At 43.8% G+C, this 26,885-nt stretch overlaps 1 protein-coding gene across 1 annotated transcript; it reads left to right on the top strand.

The window, feature by feature from the left end:
* Positions 1 to 8,252: 8,252 nt before the first annotated feature.
* Positions 8,253 to 26,502, top strand: dcaf1 (ddb1 and cul4 associated factor 1). The gene is made up of 25 exons (XM_084185084.1): positions 8,253 to 8,412; positions 9,826 to 9,946; positions 10,153 to 10,229; positions 10,346 to 10,419; positions 10,521 to 10,634; positions 10,845 to 10,982; positions 11,175 to 11,789; positions 11,967 to 12,068; positions 12,161 to 12,319; positions 12,485 to 12,664; positions 12,847 to 13,056; positions 13,266 to 13,435; positions 13,644 to 13,771; positions 14,806 to 15,041; positions 15,137 to 16,209; positions 16,343 to 16,541; positions 16,636 to 16,718; positions 17,152 to 17,236; positions 17,753 to 17,986; positions 18,248 to 18,341; positions 19,964 to 20,068; positions 20,354 to 20,427; positions 20,588 to 20,683; positions 20,859 to 21,093; positions 25,999 to 26,502. Exons 2-25 carry the CDS (start codon positions 9,834 to 9,836, stop codon positions 26,046 to 26,048), a joined length of 4,644 nt encoding a protein of 1,547 aa, XP_084041210.1. The 5' UTR covers positions 8,253 to 8,412; positions 9,826 to 9,833; the 3' UTR covers positions 26,049 to 26,502.
* Positions 26,503 to 26,885: the final 383 nt, after the last annotated feature.

The following is a 26,885-nucleotide window of genomic DNA, read 5'->3' as shown; positions in this document are numbered from 1 at the left end:
GGGGTGCTAGTGTGCTTCTGCACCCCTTTTAGGTAATTGTCACATATCTGGCCCATGTCCAATCATACTCGGGTTCATAGCGTGTCCCTCAACGTCATTCAGTCTCCGTTGCAGCATTCAAACCGTGGTTATCGTGTGTCTGTCAATCACAACATTAAAGACTGAGTGATCATGACATTTCCACAAATTGAGCCATAGACAATACAACTTAAGCATTGAGAACAGCATTTTGTTGACAACATGGTGGTTTACACTATGTCTACTGTGTGTGAATGATAGAAGAATCTTACCCCAGCTGTAGGTCCATGATTGTGTGTGCACATCAACCAGTACTGGGACCATTGGAGACTTGGGATGCTTGCTCTCAAAGTGCAGGAAGGTAACAAACTGTGGCTTAGATTGAATTCAAAGTTGACAAATGATAAACTAAGCAATACGATGCAACAAACTACTACACATATGAAAGACTGTACCACATAGGCCAGTACAATAGCCCACACATGGAACAATTGCCCACACAAGGAGAGGTGCCTAAAGGCACATACAGTGCCTTGCAAAAGTATTCATCCCCCTTGGCGTTTTTCCTATTTTGTTGCATTACAACCTGGAATTAAAATTGATTTTTATTTGGATCTCATGTAATGGACATACACAAAATAGTCCAAATTGGTGAAGTGAAAAAACTTGTTTCAAAGAATTCTAAAAAATAAATAACAGAAAAGTGTTGTGTGCATATGTATTCACCCCCTTTGCTATGAAGCCCCTAAATAAGATCTGGTGCAACCAATTACCTTCAGAAGTCACATAATTAGTTAAATAAAGTCCACCTGTGTGCAATCTAAGTGTCACATGATCTATCACATGATCTCAGTATATATACACACCTCTTCTGAAAGGCCCCAGAGTCTGCGAAACCACTAAGCAAGGGGCACCACCAAGCAAGCGGCATCATGAAGACCAAGGAGCTCTCCAAACAGGTCAGGGACAAAGTTGTGGAGAAGTACAGATCAGGGTTGGGTTATAAAAAAATATCAGAAACTTTGAACATCCCACGGAGCACCATTAAATCCATTATAAAAAAATAGAAAGAATATGGCACCACAACAATCCTGCCAAGAGAGGGCCGCCCACCAAAACTCACGGACCAGGCAAGGAGGGCATTAATCCGACTGGCAACAAAGAGACCAAAGATAACCCTGAAGGAGATGCAAAGCTCCACAGCAGAGATTGGAGTATCTGTCCATAGGACCACTTTAAGCCATACACTCCACAGAGCTGGGCTTTACGGAAGAGTGGCCAGAAAAAAAGCCATTGCTTAAAGCAAAAAAATAAGCAAACACGTTTGGTGTTCGCCAAAAGGCATGTGGGAGACTCCCCAAACATATGGAAGAAGGTACTCTGGTCAGATGAGACTAAAATTGAGCTTTTTGGCCATCAAGGAAAGCGCTATGTCTGGCGCAAACCCAACGCCTCTCATCACCCTGAGAACACCATCCCCACATTGAAGCATGGTGGCGGCAGCATCATGCTGTGGGGATGTTTTTCCATCGGCAGGGACTGGGTGGGAAACGGGTCAAAATTGAAGGAATGATGGATGCCGGTAAATACAGGGAAATTCTTGAGGGAAACCTGTTTTGAGACTGGGACGGAGGTTCACCTTCCAGCAGGGCAATGACCCTAAGCATACTGCTAAAGCAACACTTGAGTGGTTTAAGGGGAAACATTTAAATGTATTGGAATGGCCTAGTCAAAGCCCAGACCTCAATCCAATTGAGAATCTGTGGTACTCCTTAAAGATTGCTGTATACCAGCGGAACCCATCCAACTTGAAGGAGCTGGAGCAGTTTTGCCTTGAAGAATGGGCAAAAATCCCAGTGGCGAGATGTGGTATGTCTCTATAAGATTGGCACAAGAGACTTGCAGCTGTAATTTCTGCAAAAGGTGCCTCTACAAAGTATAATAGTTATGCACGCTCAAGTTTGTTACACCCTGAAAAATATTTTGCATCTTCAAAGTGGTAGGCATGTTGTGTAAATCAAATGATACAAACCCCCCAAAAATCCATTTTAATTCCAGGTTGTAAGGCAATAAAATAGGAAAAATGCCAAGGGGGGTGAATACTTTCGCAAGCCACTGTACAGTATAAACCAATTTTACTCACCCGACAGACAGGGCAGGTGTGGACAAGTGCTGCCTTGGCTGCAGTCTTCTGTTCCACAGATGCTCCCTTCTTCTTAGCAGCCGCCGCCTTGTTCAACTTCAACTTGAGAGTGAAGCATACGTTATAAAGTATATCAATTCCATCGAAACGAACCCCACCCCCCCAGCTCATACCTGATTACAAATCATAGCCTAATCGCCAGGATTCATTAAATTAGGTGTTATAGCTGGGCTGGGACAAAACCCTTCAAACTCCTGTCCTTCAGGACTTCCTGTAATTACAAAACAGACCAAAGCAGGAGAATATTGTTCCAGGTTGAAACAGCTTACCTAGTTGAGAGGTGATAAGACTCAGGCACAACCATTGGTTCTGGAATAGACAAAGTGAAAATAAGGTTTGCAATTTGGCATCAATAACATGACAGTAATTCTACCTCAAAAAAAAACGTGTGAATACCAATTAATTTAAAGCCCACCATAGCAGGTAGGACTAAATAAGGTTTCTAGCTATACTAGTGATCTGCTGTTCAGAGGGTAACAAACAGATCAATGTCTTTCCGCAGTAAAGTAAGCACACTGACTCGAGAGGATGCTAATCAGTCCATCTCTGAAACCTCTCAAAAAGCCATACCAAAATAATACAGCTAGCTCTGGTAGCTACAGGTCAAGTAGTTAATTGAAGTAGGCTACCCACCCCTCACCCACAAACAAACTTGATCAAGAACGCCTAGCTTCCCTTATTGTATGGGACACTTTTAAATGTTCCTCAATACTAATCTTTAAAACAAAAGAAATTTAGGTCAAAATAGTTCATATTAACAAAGGAAATTGAGGGCCTAACAATACAGATAGATAGCAATAAAAAAACAGTACCATAGAGGCACAGAATAAGTTAGAGGAAAAGCTAAAATAATTTACTGAAACTTATTACAAATGACAGAGTCACCCATGATGAACCAAACTAGACTTTGAAAGAGGAAGCAAAGTACTTTTAGCATATGTGTTCATTTCAGTCCCCTCCATCTCCACTCACTGAAGTTAATTGTAAGGATTTTCTTTTCTATTAATCATGTAAAATTAACAGCTGTACAGAAAGACCCATGTGAAGGTCAAAATACAAGGAACTTCTTGATGCAATTAAAGCCTTTAAATCCAGGAAAACTCCAGGGCTGGATGACATACCAGTTGAGGTATACCAAACCTTTTTTTATGTACTCAGAGGACCATTATTAGCATGTTTGAACCACTCCTATAAACATGGTAGATACTCAACAAGAAGGTCTGAAACAAGTGGTAAATATAAAGATCCAGTCCATTAAAAAAATTGGAGGCACTGTATAACAGGAAGTCGGAGACATCTACATCAAAGTTGAAACCACAACCACAGGAGAGAAAACAAAACAACCTGCCATGTTGACCACATGAAGACAGGTACTCAAAAGCACTCTTCATTATTCAGAAATGGCAGCGTAAAAATGGCATACAATACATACAGGGTAAGATGGACTCCATGTTGATTATCAAGCCATCTTTAACTGGTGCTGAACTTACTGGAGGCATACAAGGTAAATGCCTCTCGAGAAGTGTCTTCAGTGATAGATGGGATACTGTGCAGAACAAAACAACATTTGGAAGACAACTACACAATTGACTGAGGTGCACAACAGCAAAATGTCTATATATTGAGTCTCAGTTCAACTATCATAACTGCTTGTCAAGTTAAGCAAAGTACAGCACCTCCAAATATAAACCTGTTTTCAAGTGTAGCATTGCTGATGAGGTCATAGGCGAGGTGTGTTACAGCCTTTACTATCAATGGTTACGGCCCCTAAATGTAATGGATTAGACATAGTTTAGGAGGACAGTACCACAGTATGAGTCATAATACCCATAAAACCTAGCAGTCAAACACAGAAATGGATCCAATAGTTTTTCACCATACATTTTCCCCATAAGGGATTTTAGAAACACTTCAAATAAGGGCTGTATTTCGTGTAGGCTTATCCTGGCGTGACATTTTGATAATTTATTTGCCTGTATTTACCCCCCAAAATTAAATGCTAATTAGCTGCTAATGTGGCTATCATACAGAACTACAAATGCCTGTCTCAAGCTTCACGTCACTCACCAGGGCCATGATGATCTGGACGAGATTGCCGACTGCTGAATGAAGGCTAAATTTAGTAAATCATAAATTGGTTAAAAAAAATAATAATTTAACTGTCTTGGCCAATACATTTACACACTACCCTGTTTTCTAGCTAACTAGCTCATGGTTAGCTAGTTAGCAACATTAGTCTGGCTAGATGGCTACATTAGCCGTCTATTTGTCTAGCCATTTAAATACATGAAAAATTCATAAAAACAAGTTTAGCTTTCTTTGGCTTTTATAAAGCAACACTAGTTTGCTACTAGTTAACTAGCTATCTAAGATGGTGAACGTAGGCATACTTTTAATTATTTTTCAATAGAATGAGATATACACACATATACCCACAGTACCAGTCAAAAGTACACACACAGCACATTCAGAAAGTATTCAGACCCCTTGACTTTTTCCACATTTTTTACATTACAGCCTTATTCTAAAATGGATTAAACAAACTAAATCTACACACAATACCCCATAATGACAAAGTGAACAGGTTTTTAGAAAATGTTGCTAATTTGTACTTTTTTCAAAACAGAAATACCTTAATTACACAAGTATTGCCTTTGTTTTGGACTCAAAATTGAGCTCAGGTGCATCCTGTTTCCATTGATCATCCTTGATGTTTCTACAACTTGATTGGAGTCCACCTGTGGTAAATTCAATTGATTGGACATGATTTGGAAAGGCACACACCTGTCTATATAAGGTCCCACAGTTGACAGTGCATGTCAGAGCAAAAACCAAGCCATGAGGTCGAAGGAATTGTACGTTGAGCTCAGAGACAGGATTGTGTCGAGGCACAGATCAGGGGAAGGGTACCAAAAAATGTCTGCAGAATTGAAGGTCCCCAAGAACACAGTGGCCTCCATCATTCTTAAATGGAAGAAGTTTGGAACCAGCAAGCCTCTTCCTAGAGCTGGCCGCCCGGCCAAACTGAGTAATCGGGGGCGAAGGGCCTTGGTCAGGGAGGTGACCAAGAACCCAAAGGTCACTCTGACAGAGCTCTAGAGTTCTTCTGTGGAGACAGGAGAACCCTCCAGAAGGACAGCCATCTCTGCAGCACTCCACCAATCAGGCCTTTATGGTAGAGTGGCCAGATGGAGGCCACTCTTCAGTAAAAGGCACATGACAGCCCGCTTGGAGTTTGCCAAAAGGCACCTAAAGACTCTCAGACCATGAGAAACAAGATTCTCTGATCTGACTAAACCAAGATTGAACTCTTTGGCCTGAATGCCAAGCGTCACGTCTGGAGGAAACCTGGCACCATCCCTGCGGTGAAGCATAGTGGTGGCAGCATCATGCTGTGGGGATGTTTTTCAGCTGCAGAGACTGGGAGACTAGTCAGGGTCGAGGAACTAGATGAACAGAGCAAAGTACAGAGAGGTCCTTGATCAAAACCTGCTCCAGAGTGCTCAAGACCTCAGACTGGGGTGGAGGTTCACCTTCCAACAGGACAACGACCCTAAGCACACAGCCAAGACAACGCAGGAGTGGCTTCGGGACAAGTCTCTGAATGTCCTTGAGTGGCCCAGCCAGAGCCCGGACTTGAACCTGATCGAACATCTCTGGAGAGACCTGAAAATAGCTGTGCAGCAATGCTCCCCATCCAACCTGACAGAGCTTGAGTGGATCTGTAGAGAAGAATGGGAGAAACTACCCAAATACAGGTGTGCCAAGATTGTAGCGTCATACCCAAGAAGACTCCAGGCTGTAAACGCTGCCAAAGGTGTTTCAACAAAGTACTGAGTCTGAATACTTATGTAAATGTATTTTCAGTTTTACATTATTAATAAATTAGCAAAAATCTCTAAACCTGTTTTTGCTTGGTCATTATTGGGTAGTGTATGGGGGGGGGGGGGGGGGGACAATTTCATCAATTTTAGAGTAGGGCTGTAACCTAACAAAATGTGGAAAAAGTCAAGGGGTCTGAATACTTTCCGAAGGCACTGTATGTGTGTATATATATCCTACCAGTCAAAAGTTTGGACAAACCTACTCATTCAAGAGTTTCTTTATTTTTACATTGTAGAATAATAGTGTGGGGTTCTATTTTCTAATAATTGGATCTGTATGTGATGAATAGCTTAGAAGGAATGTATTAATGATAAGCATAGGTTTGTACTATACTGATATAAATTGTTTCACATAACAGGCTGTGATTCATGTAAGGAACGTTAGGGGGAAGGAAAGATAAGACTTGCATTTCTTACAGATACGAACACTGCCTCTTTGTTGTCTGTGAACCGTTGTCTGTGAACCGTCCTTGAACGTATGAACTCACAGTACAGTGGTGTCTTTTGGGTGCTGACTCCACAGGTTGTTATGATAAAAACGTATGCCTGGCAACAGGAATGCGCCAAGGGGTTGGGACCAGCCGGTGCGCCAACGGATAGGCTGAGTAAGTCTAAACCACGCTCAGTCTCTACTCTGATTGGCCAGTAGAGAGCGGGAACTAAAAACTGTCCGAGTATTTGAAGAAGAACCTGTAACAATGGATTAGTTCTCTGTCTGCCCTGCGTGGTATTTCAGTGAGCCCGTATACGAACCTTCATACATACATTTTGCATGTAATAAATGTAGCTTGGATTGAAGATCTCTTGATTCTTAATCCAATACCAGATTTGAATTACGCAATTTCTAACAATAGTGAAGACAAACACTATGAAATAACATATGGAATCATGTAGTAACCAAAAAGTGTTAAATCAAAATATTTGAGATTCAGAAGATAGCCCTATTTGGTAAAAGACCAAGTCCATATTATGGCAAGAACAGCTCATAAGCAACGAGAAACAGTCCATTACTTTAAGACATGAAGGTCAGTCAATACGGAACATTTCAAGAACTTTGAAAGGGCTAATGTTTCATTTAACATTTTCGGACCACTAAACAACTATTGATTTAGAACCACAGAGAGTTACCGCAATTCGCAAAGAAAACAGGAGCTGCCTCCACTATTTCAACATCAAATCACCTCTGCTTAGTCTAATACAGTGACAACTAAAAGATACAAAAAACAATTTAGTCCAATCAACGTAAGCTAAATATGATGTGGCTGTCCATGGTTGCTTTGTGTGAGCGTGTGTTCGTGCAAGTAGAAAAACATGTTGACTCACCCTACTTGTAGAGAAACGCCAATGCCATCCTCCTCTCTTTCATGTTGACGAAACGGTCTATGACTCTGTCGTACAGCACATGCTTTTATTTTTTGTTGTCCTAGGCTACCTGGCTAAAATGCTTGCTCGCTAGCCTAACTTCCATTCATGGGCAATGTTAGCTAGTTAACGTTAGCCTTCTACATCTAGCAACATGTTGAACTTCCATCCTCTCAGGCCAGGGGCACAACAATGTATGAATTATTGGTTGGATCAGAATCACCATTATAATCATTGGCCAGTACGGAGAATTAAGTAAAACCACAAGTCCAAATCCCTATCTCCATACATGGCTAATTGGCCACTTTTTTTGCAGCCATGAATACACGTCACTGCCGAAATGCCACGTGCGTCCACTTATATCAGTGCATTCGTAACAACCTAATCATTACGAAATTTATATTATATCAAATAAGCCTCACGTAGCAAATTATCAATTACATTTTTGGTTGACCAAGTTCGACACTCTCTCATTGACCTCTATACAAAAATTCGTCACTTGGGGCTAATTTTCCCGGACAGATTTTGGGCAGAGTCAAACCTCTCGCTTAGCTTTTTCCTCTCTGGCGCAAGTCGGACAATTTTTATCCCCGTAATGAAACACACTTTGAAAGGCCACCGATTTAACAAGAGTGATCAACTCGTATGAGCCCAGTATGTCCCTTTCCCTTGGACTAATCTGAATACACCCCTGCTGAACTCCGCCCATGTTGAGCTTGCGTCATCAAAAATCGCCAGTCAGCGCTGAACTTTTGACGTGAAGAATGTGTTCACCATAATAAATGCTGTGCTAAAAACAAGTGACAACAAGGTGGCTGTGTGAAACTGGCGTTTGTATTATTTTCAACAAATATTGGTGTAGTCAGCAAGTGTCTGTCGGCATTGTAAAAAATAATAATTGTGGAAGGAATAAGGAAAGAGCGAGGGAAAATTTAGCAGAATAAGGTACGTGTTCGCCAGCAAGCCAACACCACTGTTTCGCACACAAACTGTCTACTCCTAGACGGTCTTGTTGCTAGCTCGTGTGCACACAATGCATACAGCTGTTTCTGGTGCGGAACACCAACACTGAACTGATTGTAGCCAACGTTATACTAGTTAGCTAACTATACAGCGCATATTTATGGATAGTTGGTAGTGTAGCTAATAGGGATATTTCACGTCTGCAGAGTCTAACGAAGATAGTTAACTAGCTAGCTAATATACAATATCTAGCAAGGTACCGATGACTAACCAGTGTCAGTAGTTAGCTCGCTAAATCACCTGTGTGTACGTTAGCTTGTCATCCTGATGTAGCTAACTAACAAGCTATATATTTCAGAAACAGTAAGTGGCTAGCTGAGGAAAACAACTCCGTTCTCTAATATCGAGGCTGAGTTGAGTTTTGATGACTGGATTTGCTAGTAACAACATTGAGTCGCCATCAACTGATTCTTGTAAAAATGTCAATTCTGAAAACGCTTACCTATGTATGTCCTGTTCAACTGCGTTCCTTCCGCGGCGTGCTGAAATTCATACTTCTAATAACGACTTTTTCCTTGTTGCTCGTACTACGTAAACTGAGATTCAATTGGGTCCGTTAAATGTTTAGGGTAGGGACGTCCCAAGGACTCCAGATAGCACGGACCCAATTTAATCTCAGGAGGGAAAAAGTCGGTTGTATTAGCTAAAAGTTTTTATTAGAAGTATGAATCTTAGTACCCCGTGTAAGGACCGCAGTTGTACAGGACCAACAGGTACATGTAAGCGTTTTCAGAATTGACATTTTTACAATAATCGACTGATGGTGGTGACTGTGTTGTTGCAAGCAAATCCCGCGACCAGTCACCAAAACTATACTCCGCCTCGATATAAGAGAACAGAGTTGAGGGTTCCTCAACTAGTAGCTAGCTGACATTAGTTATACAGGTCAGGCTAACTAGTAGCTACTGCACAATGGTTCTGGTTTCTAGCATCGTGCTCAAGGCCATGACCAAATCACCCGTTGACTGTTAGTCCCCAGGGACCTGTATAGCTGAATCGGTTCTGAACTGGAGCCAACATAAAGGTCCCTTTTGAGTCACTGGTTGCAACTGGAGAGGAAGTCATGGTTTGTGAGCATAGATGATCATGCATTAATTATATTTTATTTGAGGAGTAGGCCAAATCCGTAAGCTAGTGACAGTGACTATATGCTAAAAAAGCTGCATTGGTGCATGCAAGAGGTTGGAGTAGGGAATCAATCTAGCTAGCCCATATCAACATTTACAATGGCAGGCGACTCCCTCCTCTTGCATGCACCAATGCAGTTTTGTTTGCTCATTCTCTCTAGACCCCAAATAAAGTCGAGTTGATTACATAATTTGTTCTGTGTGTCAGGCCAGACCATGGCGTCGGCATCTGCCAGTGTGGATTCCAAGGCAGAGCTGACCGCACTGCTGGAGCAGTGGGAGAGGGAGCAGCAGGCCAGCACACCAGACCTGGTCAACATCCTGACCAAGTGAGTGTGTGTAATACAGGAGGATTATTGTTGGTAACACCAGTGGATATTATGTGAAGTAACATCAGTGAATGTTATGGGAAGTTTCTATTTGGGTTGACGTTATTTATTCAGGCCACATGTTACTTGATATTTTTAAGTCTCTGAACATTAAGGAATATGTGGTTGTCTGTTTTTGAATATATCATGGGTTTTCTTTTCCTCAGGGTTTCAGAGCTGGTGGAGAGGGAGACTGAGGAATATCACAAAGCTGATCCGGATCCTTTTGATGACAGGCACCCTGGTAAGATGATGGATTTATGTTGTGTGTAGTCATAACTATAGTATTAACAATAGCAACAGTGATAGTTGTTGACATTCTGTAGGTTTTTCTAATTCTCCCCACCTCTTGCCACTTAGGGAGAGCGGATCCAGAATGCATCTTGGGTCAGCTGCTAAAGATCATGTTCAAAAATGATGACTTTGTGAATGCTGTAAGACCTGAACTTTTTTAGTAGTATTTTTCCCCACACACATTTACAGAATGGTATTAGTTCAAATTTGAATTGTTATTTGAATTCCTGTTTTTTTCCAGCTCGTTAATAGTTATGTGATGACCAGCAGAGAACTCACACTCAACACGGCAGCCTGTCGCCTGCTGCAGAACATCATGCCTGGGTTGGAGACCGCTGTGGTCTTTCAGGAGAAGGTAGGATATAACCTAGACATGTTTGTATATTTTGTTAGCTATAATATGCAACTGATTCAAATATTCAATCGTCTTTGCCGTTATGCCTCTGTTTGTCAATGCGTGCATACAAAAATGTATGCACGCATGACTGTAAGTCGCTTTGGATAAAAGCGTCTGCTAAATGGCATATTATTATTATTATTATATGTTTGTGTGTGTACATGACAGGATGGCATAGTGGAGAGGCTGTTTAAATGGGTCCAGGAGGCTGAGCAGCCCCTGATGATCTATGCTACGGGCCTGCTTGCTGGAGCAATGGAGAACCAGGACATCGCTGCCAACTACAGGGAGGAGAACTCTGTTGTGGTCAGTGGCAACACCCTACTAACAGATGTTTTTTGTTAAGCCTCTGAGAAGGTTTAACAACATCAACATAAGCTCTTGAGTAAATACTGTAATGTGGGGTCAGTTTAATTTAGCCCTGTCACTACAAGTGGGCGCCAGGCTGGCCATAATCGGTATCTGTGAATGATGCTAGATGCATCTTTCTCGCTTTAGGTGCCTCTGATGCTGCAGCGGCTACGCGAGCTGCAGGCCAAGGACACTGAGAACCGGAAGGAGTTTAAACGGCCCAGTCCCAGGAAGACCCTGGGGGAACCTCTCCTTCCTCTGGATGAGGAGACGGTTGACGGGGGCATCGAGGACACCCCCTTCCCCCCGGGGAATAATGGCATGGAGAGGGATGAGAAGGGACCAGATGAGGACCGAGTGGAGATCCCCAGCCACAAGTCTGACAACGAGATCTCCTTCCACCTCAACTACCTTAACCACACCCACAAGACCAGCAGCTGCGCCAACTTGGCTGTCAAAGGCCTGATGAAGCCTGTGTCTGCCGCACCGTCTCTGTCCCACCGGGACTTCCCCGACGGCAGGGCGGAGGGCAGCAGTCACCTCAAGAGGAGAGCGGAGAGGGAGAACGGACGGAAGGTGAAACAGAAACTGAACTTCTCCCTGCCGGACCCGGAGAGGAACTTCAGCGAGCTGTCCAACAGCAGCTGGTCTGAGATGAGCCCCTGGGTGATTGGGAACAACTATCACCTTTACCCTCTGACCCCAGAGATGGAGCAGAGGCTCATCCTGCAGTACCTCACCCCTCTGGGAGAGTACCAGGAGGTTAGTGTCTGCTACATAAACCTACCAGCAGATGTCAGTCTTCTCAAACTCCCTTATAAGAGCTAGTGCTGTATTCGTTGAAGACAATATACCATAAATGTCTGTGTAGACTGGCAGACAGACGAGTAGTACTCTGTATACATTTTTTATTTCTTTGTATTCATTTCTGTCTTTCAGCTTCTGGCTGTCTTCATGCAGATGAGAGCCTGTGAGCTGCTCATCCATTACATGGACCTGAAGCAGACCAACGATGTACAGCTCACCTTTGAGGCTCTCAATGTAACCGTTCTACAACTGACCTATAATGCATCTCAATTGTTTAAAGAGGAGCATCCCAGCCTTATCCTATGCTTCTCATTCGCTACCTGTAGTACCTGGCCTCCCTGCTCCTGCATAAGAAGTTTGCCGCTCAGTTTGTGGCCCATGGAGGGGTTCAGAAGCTGCTGGAGATCCCCAAGCCTTCCATGGCCGCCACAGGGGTGTCTCTGTGCCTCTACTACCTGGCCTACAACCAGGACGCCATGGAGAGGGTAGGACACACACAAACACACACACTGCATAAAGATCAACGGTTCATAGAAGTTGTGACCTGTGGTACATGGGTGTAACATGATTTACTTCCATGTAAATGTGTAAGTCAATACCAAATGTGTGTGTTCATGTGTCCCAATTAAATGTGTCTTTGTTACCCCTAGGTGTGTATGCTGCCCCACTCCATTCTGTCTGACGTGGTGAGCTACACTCTGTGGCTGTTGGAGTGTTCCCACGCCTCGGGCTGCTGCCACGCCACCATGTTCTTCTCCATCTCCTTCTCCTTCCGTGCGGTGCTGGAGCTCTTCGACAGGCAGGACGGCCTCCGACGCATGGTCAACCTGGTAGGAGGACCTGTCTGGTTTAGTCATGCTTCTGTTTCATCCAGTTGTCACTACGACAGGGTTTCTTAATCCTGGTGAAAACCACTATTGGTATTTCACTGTCTCCAGATCAGTTCTCTGAACGTCCTCTGTATTGGAGTGTGTATTAGACTGCTGTTCATTTTGTATTCTACTGTCTCCAGATCAGCACGTTGGAGATCCTAAACCCTGAGGACCAGGGGGCCCTGCTGAGTGATGACCAGATCTTCTCCAGCAGGCAGACTGCCAAGCACACCTGCATGGCCCTGCGCAGGTATTTCGAGGCCCAGTTGGCAATCAAGATGGAGCAGGTCAAGCAGTCCCTGCAGCGGACTGAAGGGGGTGCTCCCATTCACCCACAGCCTTACTACAAGGTAAGAGGAACAGGCCTTTCCATGTGAGTTGGGAGATTGTGAAAATTGAAATGATTGTCTTGGGTCCTCTTTCAATTAATGAAATTGAATTTCAATTAACTTTCTGAATTGAAATGGAATTGACCCCATCCCCCTGCAACCCATCATCACAGATGAACCTTGATGATGTTTTTCCTTCAGTGATGCAGCATTCTCTTTCTGTTCCCCAGGCGTGTAGTTACACCCACGAGCAGGTGGTGGAGATGATGGAGTTCCTGATCGAGTACGGCCCAGTCAGGCTGTACTGGGAGCCTGCAGAGGTTTTCCATAAGCTCTCCTGTGTGCAGCTCCTCCTGCAGCTCATCTCCATCGCCTGTGACTGGAGGACCTACTACGGCAGGTAAGGACAGAAAAAAAAAAATGCAACCTTCCTTCTCTTTCAAGGACTGATGAGAAGGACGGAGTTATTTATCAACCCTCTCTGTTCTATATGAAGATACACCTCTATTCATTATGGAGAACATTTGTTCTCCATAATTCACAAATTCAAGTGAATACAGAGTTGTACTGTGTGACTATTTTCCCCCATGTGTTGTTTTGTCCTCAAGGAGTGACACAGTGCGTTATGCCCTGGACATACTGAGCATCCTGACAGTGGTCCCTAAGACCCAGCTGCTGATGGCGGAGCCTGTGGCCGTGCTGGATGGGGAGGGGGGCAACGCCATCTCCACCGTGGGTATGTTACACTGCCCTGCCCTGCCCTGTCATTATTATTATTATTATTATTATTAAAGTTGCACGATATGAGCAAAAAAATCAGGTGGGCTAGTACAACGTTGGAACATCTGTTTTAGCTGCACTCAGTTCATTGTTGAATCAACTGTATGCATTGACTGCACACGAGCTGGCTATAAGACCGTCTAGGAGTAGACAATTTGTGTGCGAAACAGTGTTGTTGGCTTGCCAGCTAGCTAAGGGGCAAGGCTTGGTTTGTGTGGGAAGCAGCCACAAGGGGAGTGAGACGACAACAGCTGAGTAAACTATAAAAACAGACGTTACATGCAGCTAATTAGTGTTTCAAAATATTGCACGCGATATGGATCTCTTGCTATATGGATATTGCACTTGTCAATATACACTGAGTGTACAAAACATTAGGAACACCTTCCTAATATTGAGTTACACCCCCTATTGCCTTCAGAACAGCCTCAATTCGTCAGGGCATGGACTCTACAACGTGTCGAAAGCATTCCACAGGTATGCTGGCCCATGATGACTCCAATGCTTCCCACAGTTGTCAAGTTGGCTGGATGTCCTTTGGGTGTTGGGCCATTCTTGATACACATGGGAAACTGTTGTGTGAAAAACCCAGCAGCATTGCAGTTTTTGACACATTCAAACCAGTGCGCCTGGCACCTACTACCATACCCTGTTCAAAGACACTTAAATCTTTTATCTTGCCCATTCACCCTCTAAAGGTCACACATACACAATCCATGTCTCAATTGTCTCAAGGCTTAAAAATCCTTATTGAACCTGTCTCCTCCCCTTCATCTACACCGATTTGGAGTGGATTTAACAAGTGACATCAATAAGAGATCATAGCATTTACCTGGTCAGTCTGTCATGGAAGGAGCAGGTGTTCCTAATGTTTTGTACACTCTGTGTTTAGCCTACCTGTCATGGCTTTTTATTTACACAACCCCATATATCCAGCAGACCAGTACTCTTGGCTTTGGGTTCTAATCTTAATGTTCTGTTGTTCCTCAGGTATGAGTGTAGTCCTGGTGGTGGCAGAGGGAGAGGTGTTTGTGAACGACGCCGAGATCCAGAAGTCGGCTCTGCAGGTGGTCATCAACTGTGTGTGCGCTCCGGATAAACGCATGTCCAGCATCGGCAAGTTCATCTCCGGCACGCCCCATAGATGTCTACCCCAGACCACCAAGAGCAGCGAGAGCGTGCTCACCAAGATGTGGAACGTGGTGCAGTCCAACAACGGCATCAAGGTGAAAATATTGATTTCAGAATTGTCTATTGATGGATCTTACGCTGGTATGTTTTTAGGCACTACCGGTCTCATAGTTCTGCCATCTCCCTGTAGGTACTGTTGTCCCTGCTGACGGTGAAGATGCCCATCACAGATGCGGATCAGATTCGGACCCTGGCCTGTAAGGCCCTGGTGGGTCTGTCCCGCTCCAGCTCAGTCAGACAGATTATCAGCAAGCTGCCTCTCTTCAGCAGCGGACACATCCAGCAGCTTATGAAGGAGCCTGTGCTCCAGGACAAACGCAGCGAACACGTCAAGTTCTGCAAGTTTGCGGCGGAGCTAATCAAGCGGGTGTCTGGTAAACCCCTCATGATCGGGACGGATGTCTCCCTGGCCTGGCTGCAGAGGGCCAACGTGGTGGCCCAGTCCAGGATCTCCTTCCCTGAAAAGGAGCTACTGCTGTTGATCCGGAACCACCTGGTGGTCAAGGGTCTGCATGACACTGCCACCACGCTCACCAAGGAGGCTGACCTCCCCATGGCCATCCTCCCCCACCCATCTTCCTCAGCTTTGCTTCCTGTCGTTGTTCCCCCTCCCCCTGCCTCTCCCGCCCCTGCCCTCCCCCGGACCCCTCGGCTGGCCAATGGGGTCGCAGCACGGTTGGCGAGCCACGGCTCTCATCCGTCCGTGCCGTTGTCAGTTCACCCCCAGCCTCGTCCCTCGACGTCGCAACTCCTCACGGTCCCTCCGGCCGCCCCTCCCCTGTTGACCCCTCACCAAAGCAACGGCTCTCCCCTGATCGGACGGATCGTGTTCACGCGAGAGCGCCCGTCGCCGTGCCCCGTGCCTGCCATCTGTAAGAAGCCGCGGGTGCTGAGGCAGAAGTCAGACTACGGTGCCTTCAGCCAGAGTCCAGCCATGAAGAAACAGCTGGACAGACACCTGCCCTCTCCCCCCGCCCTGGACAGCATCATCACAGAGTACCTGAGGGAGCAGCACGCCCGCTGCAAGAACCCTGTCACCACCTGCCCCCCCTTCTCCCTCTTCACCCCCCACCAGTGCCCCGAGCCCAAGCAGAGGCGCCAGGCCCCAACCAACTTCACCTCCCGACACACACGCAGGGTCGTCTACCCAAAATACGGAGGGGTAGACGGGGGCTGCTTCGACAGACACCTCATCTTTAGCAGGTATGATTTGTTCCCACTACACTGGGGACTCGGCACAAAGTCCTTGCCTTTTAGGCTGAGGTGGACCTTGGGTGAATATTTTTTCCCTTTTTTTTTCCCCCCTTTTTTTTTTTTCTTCTTCTCTCCCCCCCAGGTTCCGGCCCATCTCTGTGTTCAGGGAGGCAGACGAGGATGAGAGTGGGTTCATGTGTTGTGCCTTCTCTGCCCGTGAGCGCTTCCTGATGCTGGGGACGTGTACGGGCCAGCTCAAACTCTACAACGTGTTCACAGGCCAGGAGGAGGCTAGTTACAGCTGTCACAGCTCTGCCATCACACACCTAGAGCCATCACGGGTCAGTGGGACACATTTACAAATCTACCCATCTTGTGGATATCTAAAACATATAGTATTTGAACGAAACCTTTATTCTTGTCTTTTGTCATCAGGATGGCTCTCTGTTGTTGACGTCAGCATCATGGAGTTATCCTCTGTCTGCACTGTGGGGCATGAAGTCAGTGTTCATCATGAAGTAAGTGTGACTCGATTAGAAGACTAACCCTGGCCCAGTCAAATTAATACAGTTGGTTATTGCTTTCAATGGGGATGACTGCTCTACCCATTCCCTTTCTATGGTTCATTCTACTGGTTCTGTGTCTATGGTCCTCAGAGCAGGGAGCTGCTGACAGGTTATTGAATTATGCACACTAACTGAACTGCCTTAGGGTTGGAATCTTCACTTCATAGAACACTGACAGTGTAGTGGGGCCACAGTTTAACAAAAGCAACATTGGGGCTTTTGTGATTTTAGCTAGAACAACATTAGACCATCATTGCTTAACCAAAATGTATTTATCAATATGAACTGAAGTCAGAGGTTGTAAGGATTGCCTGGGAATTTGTATTTTCTATTTGTAGATGTTTGATTTGATCTCTATATAATTAGTTTTGCCTTTTCTTTCCAGGCATTCCTTCTTAGATGATCATAATGTGGAGTTCAGTAAACTTTCACAAGACCGAGTCATTGGCACAAAGGAACACATAGCTCATGTAAGTCTTCTTTCCCAACATCTAAAGGTTAAACTGAACAACCATGTATACCAAACATTAGGAACACCTTCCTAATATTGAGTTGCACCCCCACATGTTGACTCCAATGCTTCCCACAGTTGTGTCAAGTTGGATGGATGTCCTTTGGGTGGGGGACCGTTCTTGATACACACAGGAAACGGTTGAGCGTGGAAAAACCCAGCAGCGTTGCAGTTCTTGACACAAACCGATGCGCCTGGCACCTACTACCATTCACCGTTCAAAGGCACTTAAATCTTGTCTTTCCCATTCACTCTCTGAATTGCACACACACAATCCATGTCTCAAGGCTTAAAAATCACTCTTGAACCTGTCTCCTCCCCTGCATTGAAGTGGATTTAACAAGTGACATCAATAAGGGATCATAGCTTTCACATGGATTCACCTGGTCAGTCTGTCATGGAAAGAGCAGGTGTTCTTAATGTTTTGTATACTCAGTGTATAAGCTGAAATCATGTCATCGTCTTTGGGTCTCAGATCTACGACATCCAGACAGGGCAGAAGACCCTTACCCTCCACTACCCGGACCTGGCCAACAACTACAAGAGGAACTGTGCGACCTTTAACCCCACCGACGACCTGGTACTGAACGACGGTGTGCTGTGGGACGTGCGCTCAGCTCAGGCCATCCACAAGTTTGACAAGTTCAACATGAACATCAGCGGAGTGTTCCACCCCAACGGCCTGGAGGTCATTGTCAACACTGAGATTGTATCCTTTACTCACTTACTGTTTTACTTATTGTATTTGTAAAGAGTATTTCCTGTGCTCAGTTGATGGTACTTAGCCTATATCAGTTGGTCAGATGTTTTCAGACCTCAAAAGTGGCCTAATTTCAAGATGAGTTTGTGTCCCATGCCATCTGTTGTGTAGATCCAGCAAAATGCCCCAACCCCAAATGAATTGGAAAAAATTGTCATTACATTATGCTGAAAGTGATGTGACTGTGTGATTCCTTAATGAGTGTGTCAGTGGGACCTGCGGACCTTCCACCTGCTCCACACAGTGCCAGCTCTGGACCAGTGCAGGATCGTCTTCAACAACAACGGCACGGTCATCTACGGAGGTGAGGACTGACCTCAGTGCATGATGGGAAATAGAGTACAGTATGCTGTGGTTGCGAGACTAATCAAATTTCACCTAGTGCTAAACAGCTAGCACTTTTTAAGATGTGTGTAAAAAGGTGAGTGGTTGTGTGTTCATGAAGTGTGAAAGGTGCATGTAGAGGTGTGTGTTTGATGCCACACGGCCCCGCTGAACCATATGGCCAGGAGGATGTGCCCTGAGCTGGCAGAGGAGAGCACCAGCTGGTTCACACCACCTCACAGCCAGAGCCACAGGGAGGCCATTGATGGATCCACCCACATCCATATCACTCTAACGTCTCAGTAGCCAGAGCCATGTGGAGGCCATGATGGATCCACCCACAGCAGTGTCACTCTAACGTCTCAGTAGCCAGAGCCATGTGGAGGCCATGATGGATCCACCCACAGCAGTGTCACTCTAGCAGCAGTATCACTCTTATCATACTATCTATTTATCCACCCATACGTACATCCATGTGGTATGTACGTATGCAACTAGTGTTATATTGTCATCGTGGATCCTCGCATTACCAAAATGCATGAAATTTTTCCCAAATTCAGTTTTATCCGTTTTAGTTTTTCCAAGTTTCTGTTTTTCCCCAGAGTTTTTTTTTGGTAATCTTTTCACGTCTCACTTTTTAATAGAACATCCAATTTTGTTGTTTTTCTAAGTCCACAACAATGCTTTAACCACATCAGGAGACTACTTTTGAGGTCTGGGATTATTTATTTTTTGGGGGGGTATAGTTACCCTTTTAATGTACCTGAGCATCAGATGGAGACCATGTGATTGCAGAGTTTGCTAAATGACCTCTGGATTGATGCAAATGAGCATGATATCATTCTGCTAGATAGGTATAGGCTACTTTGTAGTTAACATTTCATGGAGAATTTTTTTTTTGGGAAAGCCTTTACATCTACAAAGTGTAGACTAGACATACGCACGCACGCCACACACAGACGGGCATTCATGTGCCGTTTCCGAAAGTTGCTGGAAAATACGAATCACTGATGCATTTTGTTCATGTCTTATGATTACTTGGGCAAATGTAATGTGTTTTCTAATTAGTTCAATACATTTAGTTGATTTCCTACGAAGTTCAATACATTTTGGAACATTGTTGAATTCCGTTCTGTCTAGATCCTGTAATACCCTCCGTGTTTTCCACAACTTGGCCCTACGGTACCAGAATTGAACAATGCCATCTATTTTCAAGGAGAATTTTTCAATTATTTCATAGGAATTCCAATTCAGTTCTTGGCTTGACTGAATAGAAATGGAATTGACCACAATCCTGTTACCTAGGGCCATGTGGATACCATGAAGGCTCTGCCCACCCACCCACCCACACACCCACACCACTCTTATTAGTAGCCAGAACCATGGGTCCATGACCATCGGTCTGGCCATTTAATCTGGCCTCCCAGCTTTCCTTCTACTGATGCAATATCTACTGATGTAACTGGTATCCTTATTGACTGTGAAAATAATTGTAGCCATCCATACACCTCTATTGCTTTTTCTTCGTATATGAAGCACACCTATGGATTTGCTCTAGTTGTGGCGTGTACAGAAAACGTAACCCTACTGTTGTTTTTCCAGCGATGCTACAGGCTGATAATGAGGATGACATGATAGAAATGCAGATGAAGACTCCCTTTGGCTCCTCCTTCAGGACGTTCAACGCCACCGACTACAAACCCATTGGTAAGACTGCTCTAAGACACACTGTCACAACAGTCCCAAGGCCTTGTATTTATCAGGAGTAGACTATCCAGTTTTAAATTGCAACCCAGGCGTGACTCACCAGTGGCTCCTGTCCTGACCCACCATCTGGGAAACACTTACAGCTTCATGCTTTGGAAATGGAGTAGGATTAGCTTTTTTCTTATGTATAAAGCAAATTGACTCCATCTAAAATAGATTATTCTTTCTGTATCAACTACTTTCAATATTGTGAAGTCGTATGAGAGGTTTATTATTTCCCCCCAGCCACCATCGACGTGAAGAGGAATATCTTTGACCTCTGCACGGATACTAAGGACTGCTACCTGGCTGTGATTGAGGTGCATCTTCTGTCATCTGTTAGATAACTCGATAAAGCTGCAAGTGATTGAATCACATACTCCGCTTTGCACAGTCAGATATTGAGTTTAGTGGTGGTGGTGGGGCTTAGTAGTATTGAGACATACAACTGTTGTCAGACTTTCTGTGTTTCCCCTCCAGAACCAGGACTCGGTCAACACTGACACGGTGTGCAGATTGTACGAGGTGGGACGCCAGAGACTGGCTGAGGAGGAGGAGGAGGATGAGGAAGATCAGGTAAAAGACCCCTTCCCTTCACAAAGCGCCACTCTTGTGTTATGTTGGTTGATAATCCATCAAATAACCAATCGCTAACATTGGATGATTGGTTGGTTGTGGCAGATTATATGTAATACAGCCTAAATATCGAAATATAAGATCTGGCTGTTCTGGAACACTTGTCCCCTATCAGGAGGATGAAGAGGAGGAGGATGATGATGATGATGATGACGAGGATGACTCTGATGACGACCACGACACGGACCCGCTGATCGCCGAGCTGGAAAACGATAACGGAGACGAGGACGAGGAAGACGGGAACAATGACGATGAAGAGGTAGCTCGTCTGCTTGAGCGGGACGGTGAGGATGATGATGATGATGACTCGGATGACGATGAGGAAGATGGGGACCTTGCCCTGGATAACAGTGAGTAACAGTTGTGTCAGTGTGTCCCTCAGCCACGCACACATCTAGGCATTGGATGAAGGACCGGCAAGGTTGAAGTTTGTGGTAACGTTGAACTTAAACCTTCTGTCATAAGGGCTAGGATACATCACTTTTTTAAAGTAATGACATAAAACAGTGGTATTCAACTCTTACCCTATGAGGTCCGGCACCTTCTGGTTTTCTGTTCTACCTGATAATTAATTGCAACCACCTGGTGTGCCAGGTCTAAATCTGTGATTTAGAGGGGAACAATGAAAAAACGAAGGTCCAGAGTTGAGTTTAAGAGACATAGAAGATGTCATAACCATTTATGTTATTAATAGAATACGTTATTGTCCATTCAGGATGGAAATGTTCCTTTGGCATTACCGTACAAAAAGGATCCCATACACAAACACATTCACATCATACACATGAAAGCAGTCAGTTCTGCATACACGAACACATACAGGTTTTTTTTCTGGATCAAAATGGGGTGTAGGTGGTGGGCGTGGCCATTGGACTCAAACATTATAACAAAATCAATGGGGGCCCCATGCCATGCCAGAAATACTCCTGAATGCATCATTTTTAGAATTTTAGAATCTCCCTGACTGTCTAGCTTTTATTTTGGTGATTGTAAGTTCTCAAATATCTTATTTAAAAAGATAGGTCCATTTAGGGCTGTTGCAGTGACCATATTACTGCCACACCGGCATGGTAATCTCCTTTTATGCACTCTGGACATGCTTTGGTAGTACCCAACTTGCCTCTACCATCGGGTCCTAATGGCCTGGTACTCGGGGCTCTATTGTAATATAATAATAATATGCCATTTAGCAGACGCTTTTATCCAAAGCGACTTACAGTCATGTGTGCATACATTTTTACGTATGGGTGGTCCCGGGGATCGAACCCACTACCCTGGCGTTACAAGCGCCATGCTCTACCAATTGAGCTACAGAGAACCACCCATAACCACTCTGACATCAATGCAAATGCAATCGAAAATCCCATCAAACACATATCATCAAAACAGTAGGCCTATAGTACTTTTAAAACTCACCTCACTGTGATGATCAATTTGAAGACAGAAGTTCAACAGCAGGTTGAAACAGTGTAAAATATGGTTGTTGTGGATGTTGTTTCCAAGCCTAATACAATGAAATGGACAGCGCTTTCTAAGGTGATGATTAATTCAAAACACCCATATACATATTAGAGTATACGCATAGGCTTATGAGCCCAAGCTAAAATGATTTAATAAAACTGAATTAAAATTATAATTGTGCCATTACACAATACATAGCCTACCACATTTTCCGCATAAAACAAAACTGATTTTAGATGTCTTTGGTACATAATTAGTCTAGCTTTTGAGTGTGGACTGTATTATTATGCATTCTGGGAGGGCTGGTTACCTTATGCTACACTACAATGTCTATCCATGACACTGGGAGAGAATGTATAGCCCTAGGCGATGCTGTCGGTTCATTGATTTTACACAGCGGCTTACAGTTAGCCTAGAATTAGAGAATTAGTATTTTTTTTGAATATATTTTCGTTTTTTAAATATTTCAGTAATTGGGTGACCTTACCTTTAGCTATAACAGAAGATCTCACCACCATGCGTTTCCATCTCCTCCGTTCTCTCGTTTATTCCTTTCTCGAGCACGTAGACGGGCTGTCAACACTTTAGTGAAATGTTTCGTTGCGAAAACATGTTACTATCGATGTTCCCGAACAGATTTCACTTGGTTTCCCAAATTAAGCTAATGGGGAGCTGCAGCAACAAGGTTGGAGAGCCCATGGCATACAGAGTTTGGGCGGAATATCACCTGTCGGGCAGCGAGAGCGTGCTCCTCAAACAGTGGTTGATGCATGGAGTGAAATAAGTGTTTTTGTATTTATTTCTCAGCTGCTCATATTAATCACATGCTCCGCTATTAAACCGATGTAGCCTACAAAACGGACCTGGCGGGAAAGTTTGCGGCCTCCATTCGCTATTCGAGTGCATACAGATGACATGTCTTTTTTCCCCTGTTCCTGTTTCTGCACATTTGATAAATGGGCCATTTTAAATAGAAACTCATTTTTACATATTAGTAAAGACACAAGATTTAAATTGATAATAGTCTGATGGGTGAAAATATGATCACTTGATGAGAGAACAGCTGTGCAGCCTGAGGCAAGCTTTTCAAATAATAGCCTATAGTCAGTCACACCATGCAGCCCATATGTTTCGATTTTGAAGACATTAAGGTTTTTATCATTCACAACTAAAGTTGCCAAATAACTCTAAATCTAGCATTTAGAAACTGTTTAAAAAAATCACTTTTGAGCTCAACATACAGTAGCCACTTCATATGCGCACTCGCTCAGTAATGGGAAAAATATCATTTCTATTTTATTCAGCTAAGTTAAATTATATTTTTCTTACAATAAAATCATATAATGGCACGGGACTTATAAACATATCTTGTCTGCTAAATGAAAAAGGCTATGGCATGGTACAAAGCCAGATAACTAACATATAGTAGGCCAACTCATATGCTGTTCTTCTGAAATACATTTTCTTCATATCATAATGTTTCTTTAGACCTGACTAAAATAAATAATGGATTTATCGTGATGGTGTGTATTAAATTGCTTTATTAGACTTTTTTAAAGGTGGGCATCAGCAGCTTGCATGCATAGAGGCCTGGAGATGCTAAATGTGTTTATGTTAATTAACGATCAGTTACCGTGAGAACAGCAGACTTTTGCATGACAATAACCGGCTGACAAAATTTCATGACCGCCACAGCCCAGTCCATTTATCTTTTCTATATACAGTTGAAGTCGAAGTTTACATACACTTAGGTTGGAGTCATTTAAAACTTGTTTTTCAACTACTCCACAAATTTCTTGTTAACAAACTATCGTTTTGGCAAGTCGGTTAGGACATCTACTTTGTGCATGACACAAGTAATTTTTCCAACAATTGTTTATAGACAGATTATTTCACTTATAATTCACTGTATCACAATTCCAGTGGGTCAGAAGTTTACATACACTAAGTTGACTGTGCTTTTAAACAGCTTGGAAAATTCCAGAAAATGATGTCATGGCTTTAGACGCTTCTGATAGGCTAATTGACATACTTTTATTCAATTGGAGGTGTACCTGTGGATGTATTTCAAGGACTACTTTTAAACTCAGTGCCCCTTTGCTTGACATCATGGGAAAATCAAAAGAAATCAGCCAAGACCTCAGAAAGATAATTGTAGACCTCCACAAGTCTGGTTCATCCTTGGGAGCAATTTCCAAATGCCTGAAGGTACCACGTTCATCTGTACAAACAATAGTATGCAAGTATAAACACCATGGGACCATGCAGCCGTCATACTGCTCAGGAACTTTGGTGCAAAAAGTGCAAATCAATCCCAGAACAACAGCAAAGGACCTTGTGAAGATGCTGGAGGAAACAGGTACAAAAGTATCTATATCCACAGTAAAAACGAGTCCTATGTCGAAATAACCTGAAAGGCCGCTCAGCAAGGAAGAAGCCACTGCTCCAAAACAGCCATAAAAAAGCCAGACTACGGTTTGCAACTGCACATGGGGACAAAGATTGTACTTTTTGGAGAAATGTCCTCTGGTCTGATTAAATAAAAATAGAACTGTTTGGCCATAATGACCATCGTTATGTTTGGAGGAAAAAGGGGGACGCTTGCAAGCCGAAGAACACCATCCCAACCGTGAAGCACGGGGGTGGCAGCATCATGCTGTGGGGGTGCTTTGCTGCAGGAGGGACTGGTGCACTTCACAAAATAGATGGCATCATGAGGAAGGAAAATGATGTGGATATATTGAAGCAACATCTCAAGACATCAGTCAGGAAGTTAAAGCTTGGTCGCAAATGGGTCTTCCAAATGGACAATGACCCAAAGCATACTTCCAAAGTTGTGGCAAAATGGCTTAAGGACAACAAAGTCAAGGTATTGGAGTGGCCATCACAAAGCCCTGGGGCAGAACTGAAAAAGTGTGCGAGCAAGGAGGCCTACACACCTGACTCAGTTACACCAGCTCTGTCAGGAGGAATGGGCCAAAATTCACCCAACTTATTGTGGGAAGCTTGTGGAAGGCTACCCGAAACATTTGACCCAAGTTAAACAATTTAAAGGCAATGCTACCAAATACTAATTGAGTTTATGTAAACTTCTGACCCACTGGGAATGTGATGAAAGAAATAAAAGCTTAAATAAATAATTCTCTCTACTATTATTTTGACATTTCATATTCTTAAAATAAAGTGGTGATCCTAACTGACCTAAGACAGGGAATTTTTACTAGGATGTCAGGAATTGTGAAAAACTAAGTTGAAATGTATTTGGCTAAGGTGTATGTAAACTTCCGACTTCAATTTACTTTATATCTGGTTTTAGTGGTTTAAGGTTACACTGAAAACATTTTTCCATCCTGAAAATGGTACTTTACATTTTATTTTATGGATAAATAAATAAGTGCATATGTCAAGACATTTCATGTTGCATTTAGTAAACCCACAGCACAGGGGCATCCTAAAGCGATGGCCAGAGGGTCGCCAACAACAGCCAGTGCCTTCCTTTTAGTTACCAGCTATATCTTTGGCCAACCGATTATTTTGCTGGCTGTGTAGACAATTCTGGTCAGCTTGCTTTTTACTCTTCAAATTCAAGTTGCCGTACCGCTGTCCTATTGAAGAGGGAGATCGAGTGAGGAAAAACAGAGAGATGAACCCTCACACATTCTCTGAGGGCATGTTGCAGAAGACATGTTTCTGCTTTCTGGCATTTTTACACATGCACCGTGACTTGTACAGTATTCTGTCCCGTTATTCCCCAGACCTCTAAATCTATCTTTGCTTTCTTTCTGTCAACCCAGCAGACAGCTCAGACCTTGAGGATGACATCATCCTGTCCCTGAATGAGTGAGGAGCTGTCAGTGTCTGGGACAGAGAAACTAGGACAACATGTCTGGACTTCTGGAGAGAGCACTCCCGTGGGTGTACACTCATAAACAACTGAGACAAGATGGTAAGGTCCAGTTAGAGTTGGTGAGAAAGACGGATGGGATTTGGATTTTGGAAATGAACTGCGAGAGCCGACAGAACACTGCCAGTTTGGAATTCTGTCCAAGGGCTTCCTACCGCCCAGGAGCAATACTGGGAGAAGCTGATTGGAGAGTCAGAAGTGGAGGGCCAGAAGAAAGCTCCACCTTTCAAAAAAGTTTCCACAGAAATTGAATTCCTGAAAAAACTGAAGATTTGTATATGATATAGTTTTATATTACACGGTGGGCTTGATGAGTGGAAAATAATGTTTGTACAGACACAACAAAGACTGATTATTTTAAAATGTTGATTTCATTAAAGCTCTTTCAAAAGTTTGTCCCGCATATGGACTATCTGTCATTTTCTAGAATGCTGAATGACCACCATCATGTGTAGACTGTTTTAGATGGCGAAACTGCAGGAAACCACTTCTGCCTCTGTGGATTGGTAAGGCAGAGTGTTCGCTGACTTAAGCTTATTGTTCTGTACGGCGTCAGCTCCCATGTGGTCTGCTAAAGGTGCTGCTTGTGGCCGCCACTGTAAACACACACACACACAGAGCGCTGATAGTCTATCTGCAGCTAAACCAGCCATATTCTCAGGTTCATCTCCACTGCACCACCTACTATACAAACGTAACCAACGACCAAGACACCACACGCAGTAGTGCCATCGATGACCAACGCCAATTTTCACTGTGTAACCATAACAATGGATT

Source organism: Coregonus lavaretus, assembly GCF_964263955.1.
Source record: "Coregonus lavaretus genome assembly, chromosome: 20".
In the NCBI taxonomy this organism is placed as follows: domain Eukaryota; kingdom Metazoa; phylum Chordata; class Actinopteri; order Salmoniformes; family Salmonidae; genus Coregonus; species Coregonus lavaretus.
The sequence above is the reverse complement of the archived record's forward strand: the minus strand, read 5'-3'. Positions and strand labels throughout refer to the sequence as shown.

What these genes read in the sequence shown, in the direction of transcription:
- dcaf1 (XM_084185084.1), top strand. Translation starts at nt 9,834, where the DNA reads ATGGCGTCGGCATCTGCCAGTGTGGATTCCAAGGCAGAGCTGACCGCA. An exon ending in CTGGTCAACATCCTGACCAA is followed by an intron (nt 9,947 to 10,152) that starts GTGAGTGTGTGT and finishes TCTTTTCCTCAG; the next exon opens with GGTTTCAGAGCTGGTGGAGA. An exon ending in CGGCACGGTCATCTACGGAG is followed by an intron (nt 18,342 to 19,963) that starts GTGAGGACTGAC and finishes TTGTTTTTCCAG; the next exon opens with CGATGCTACAGGCTGATAAT.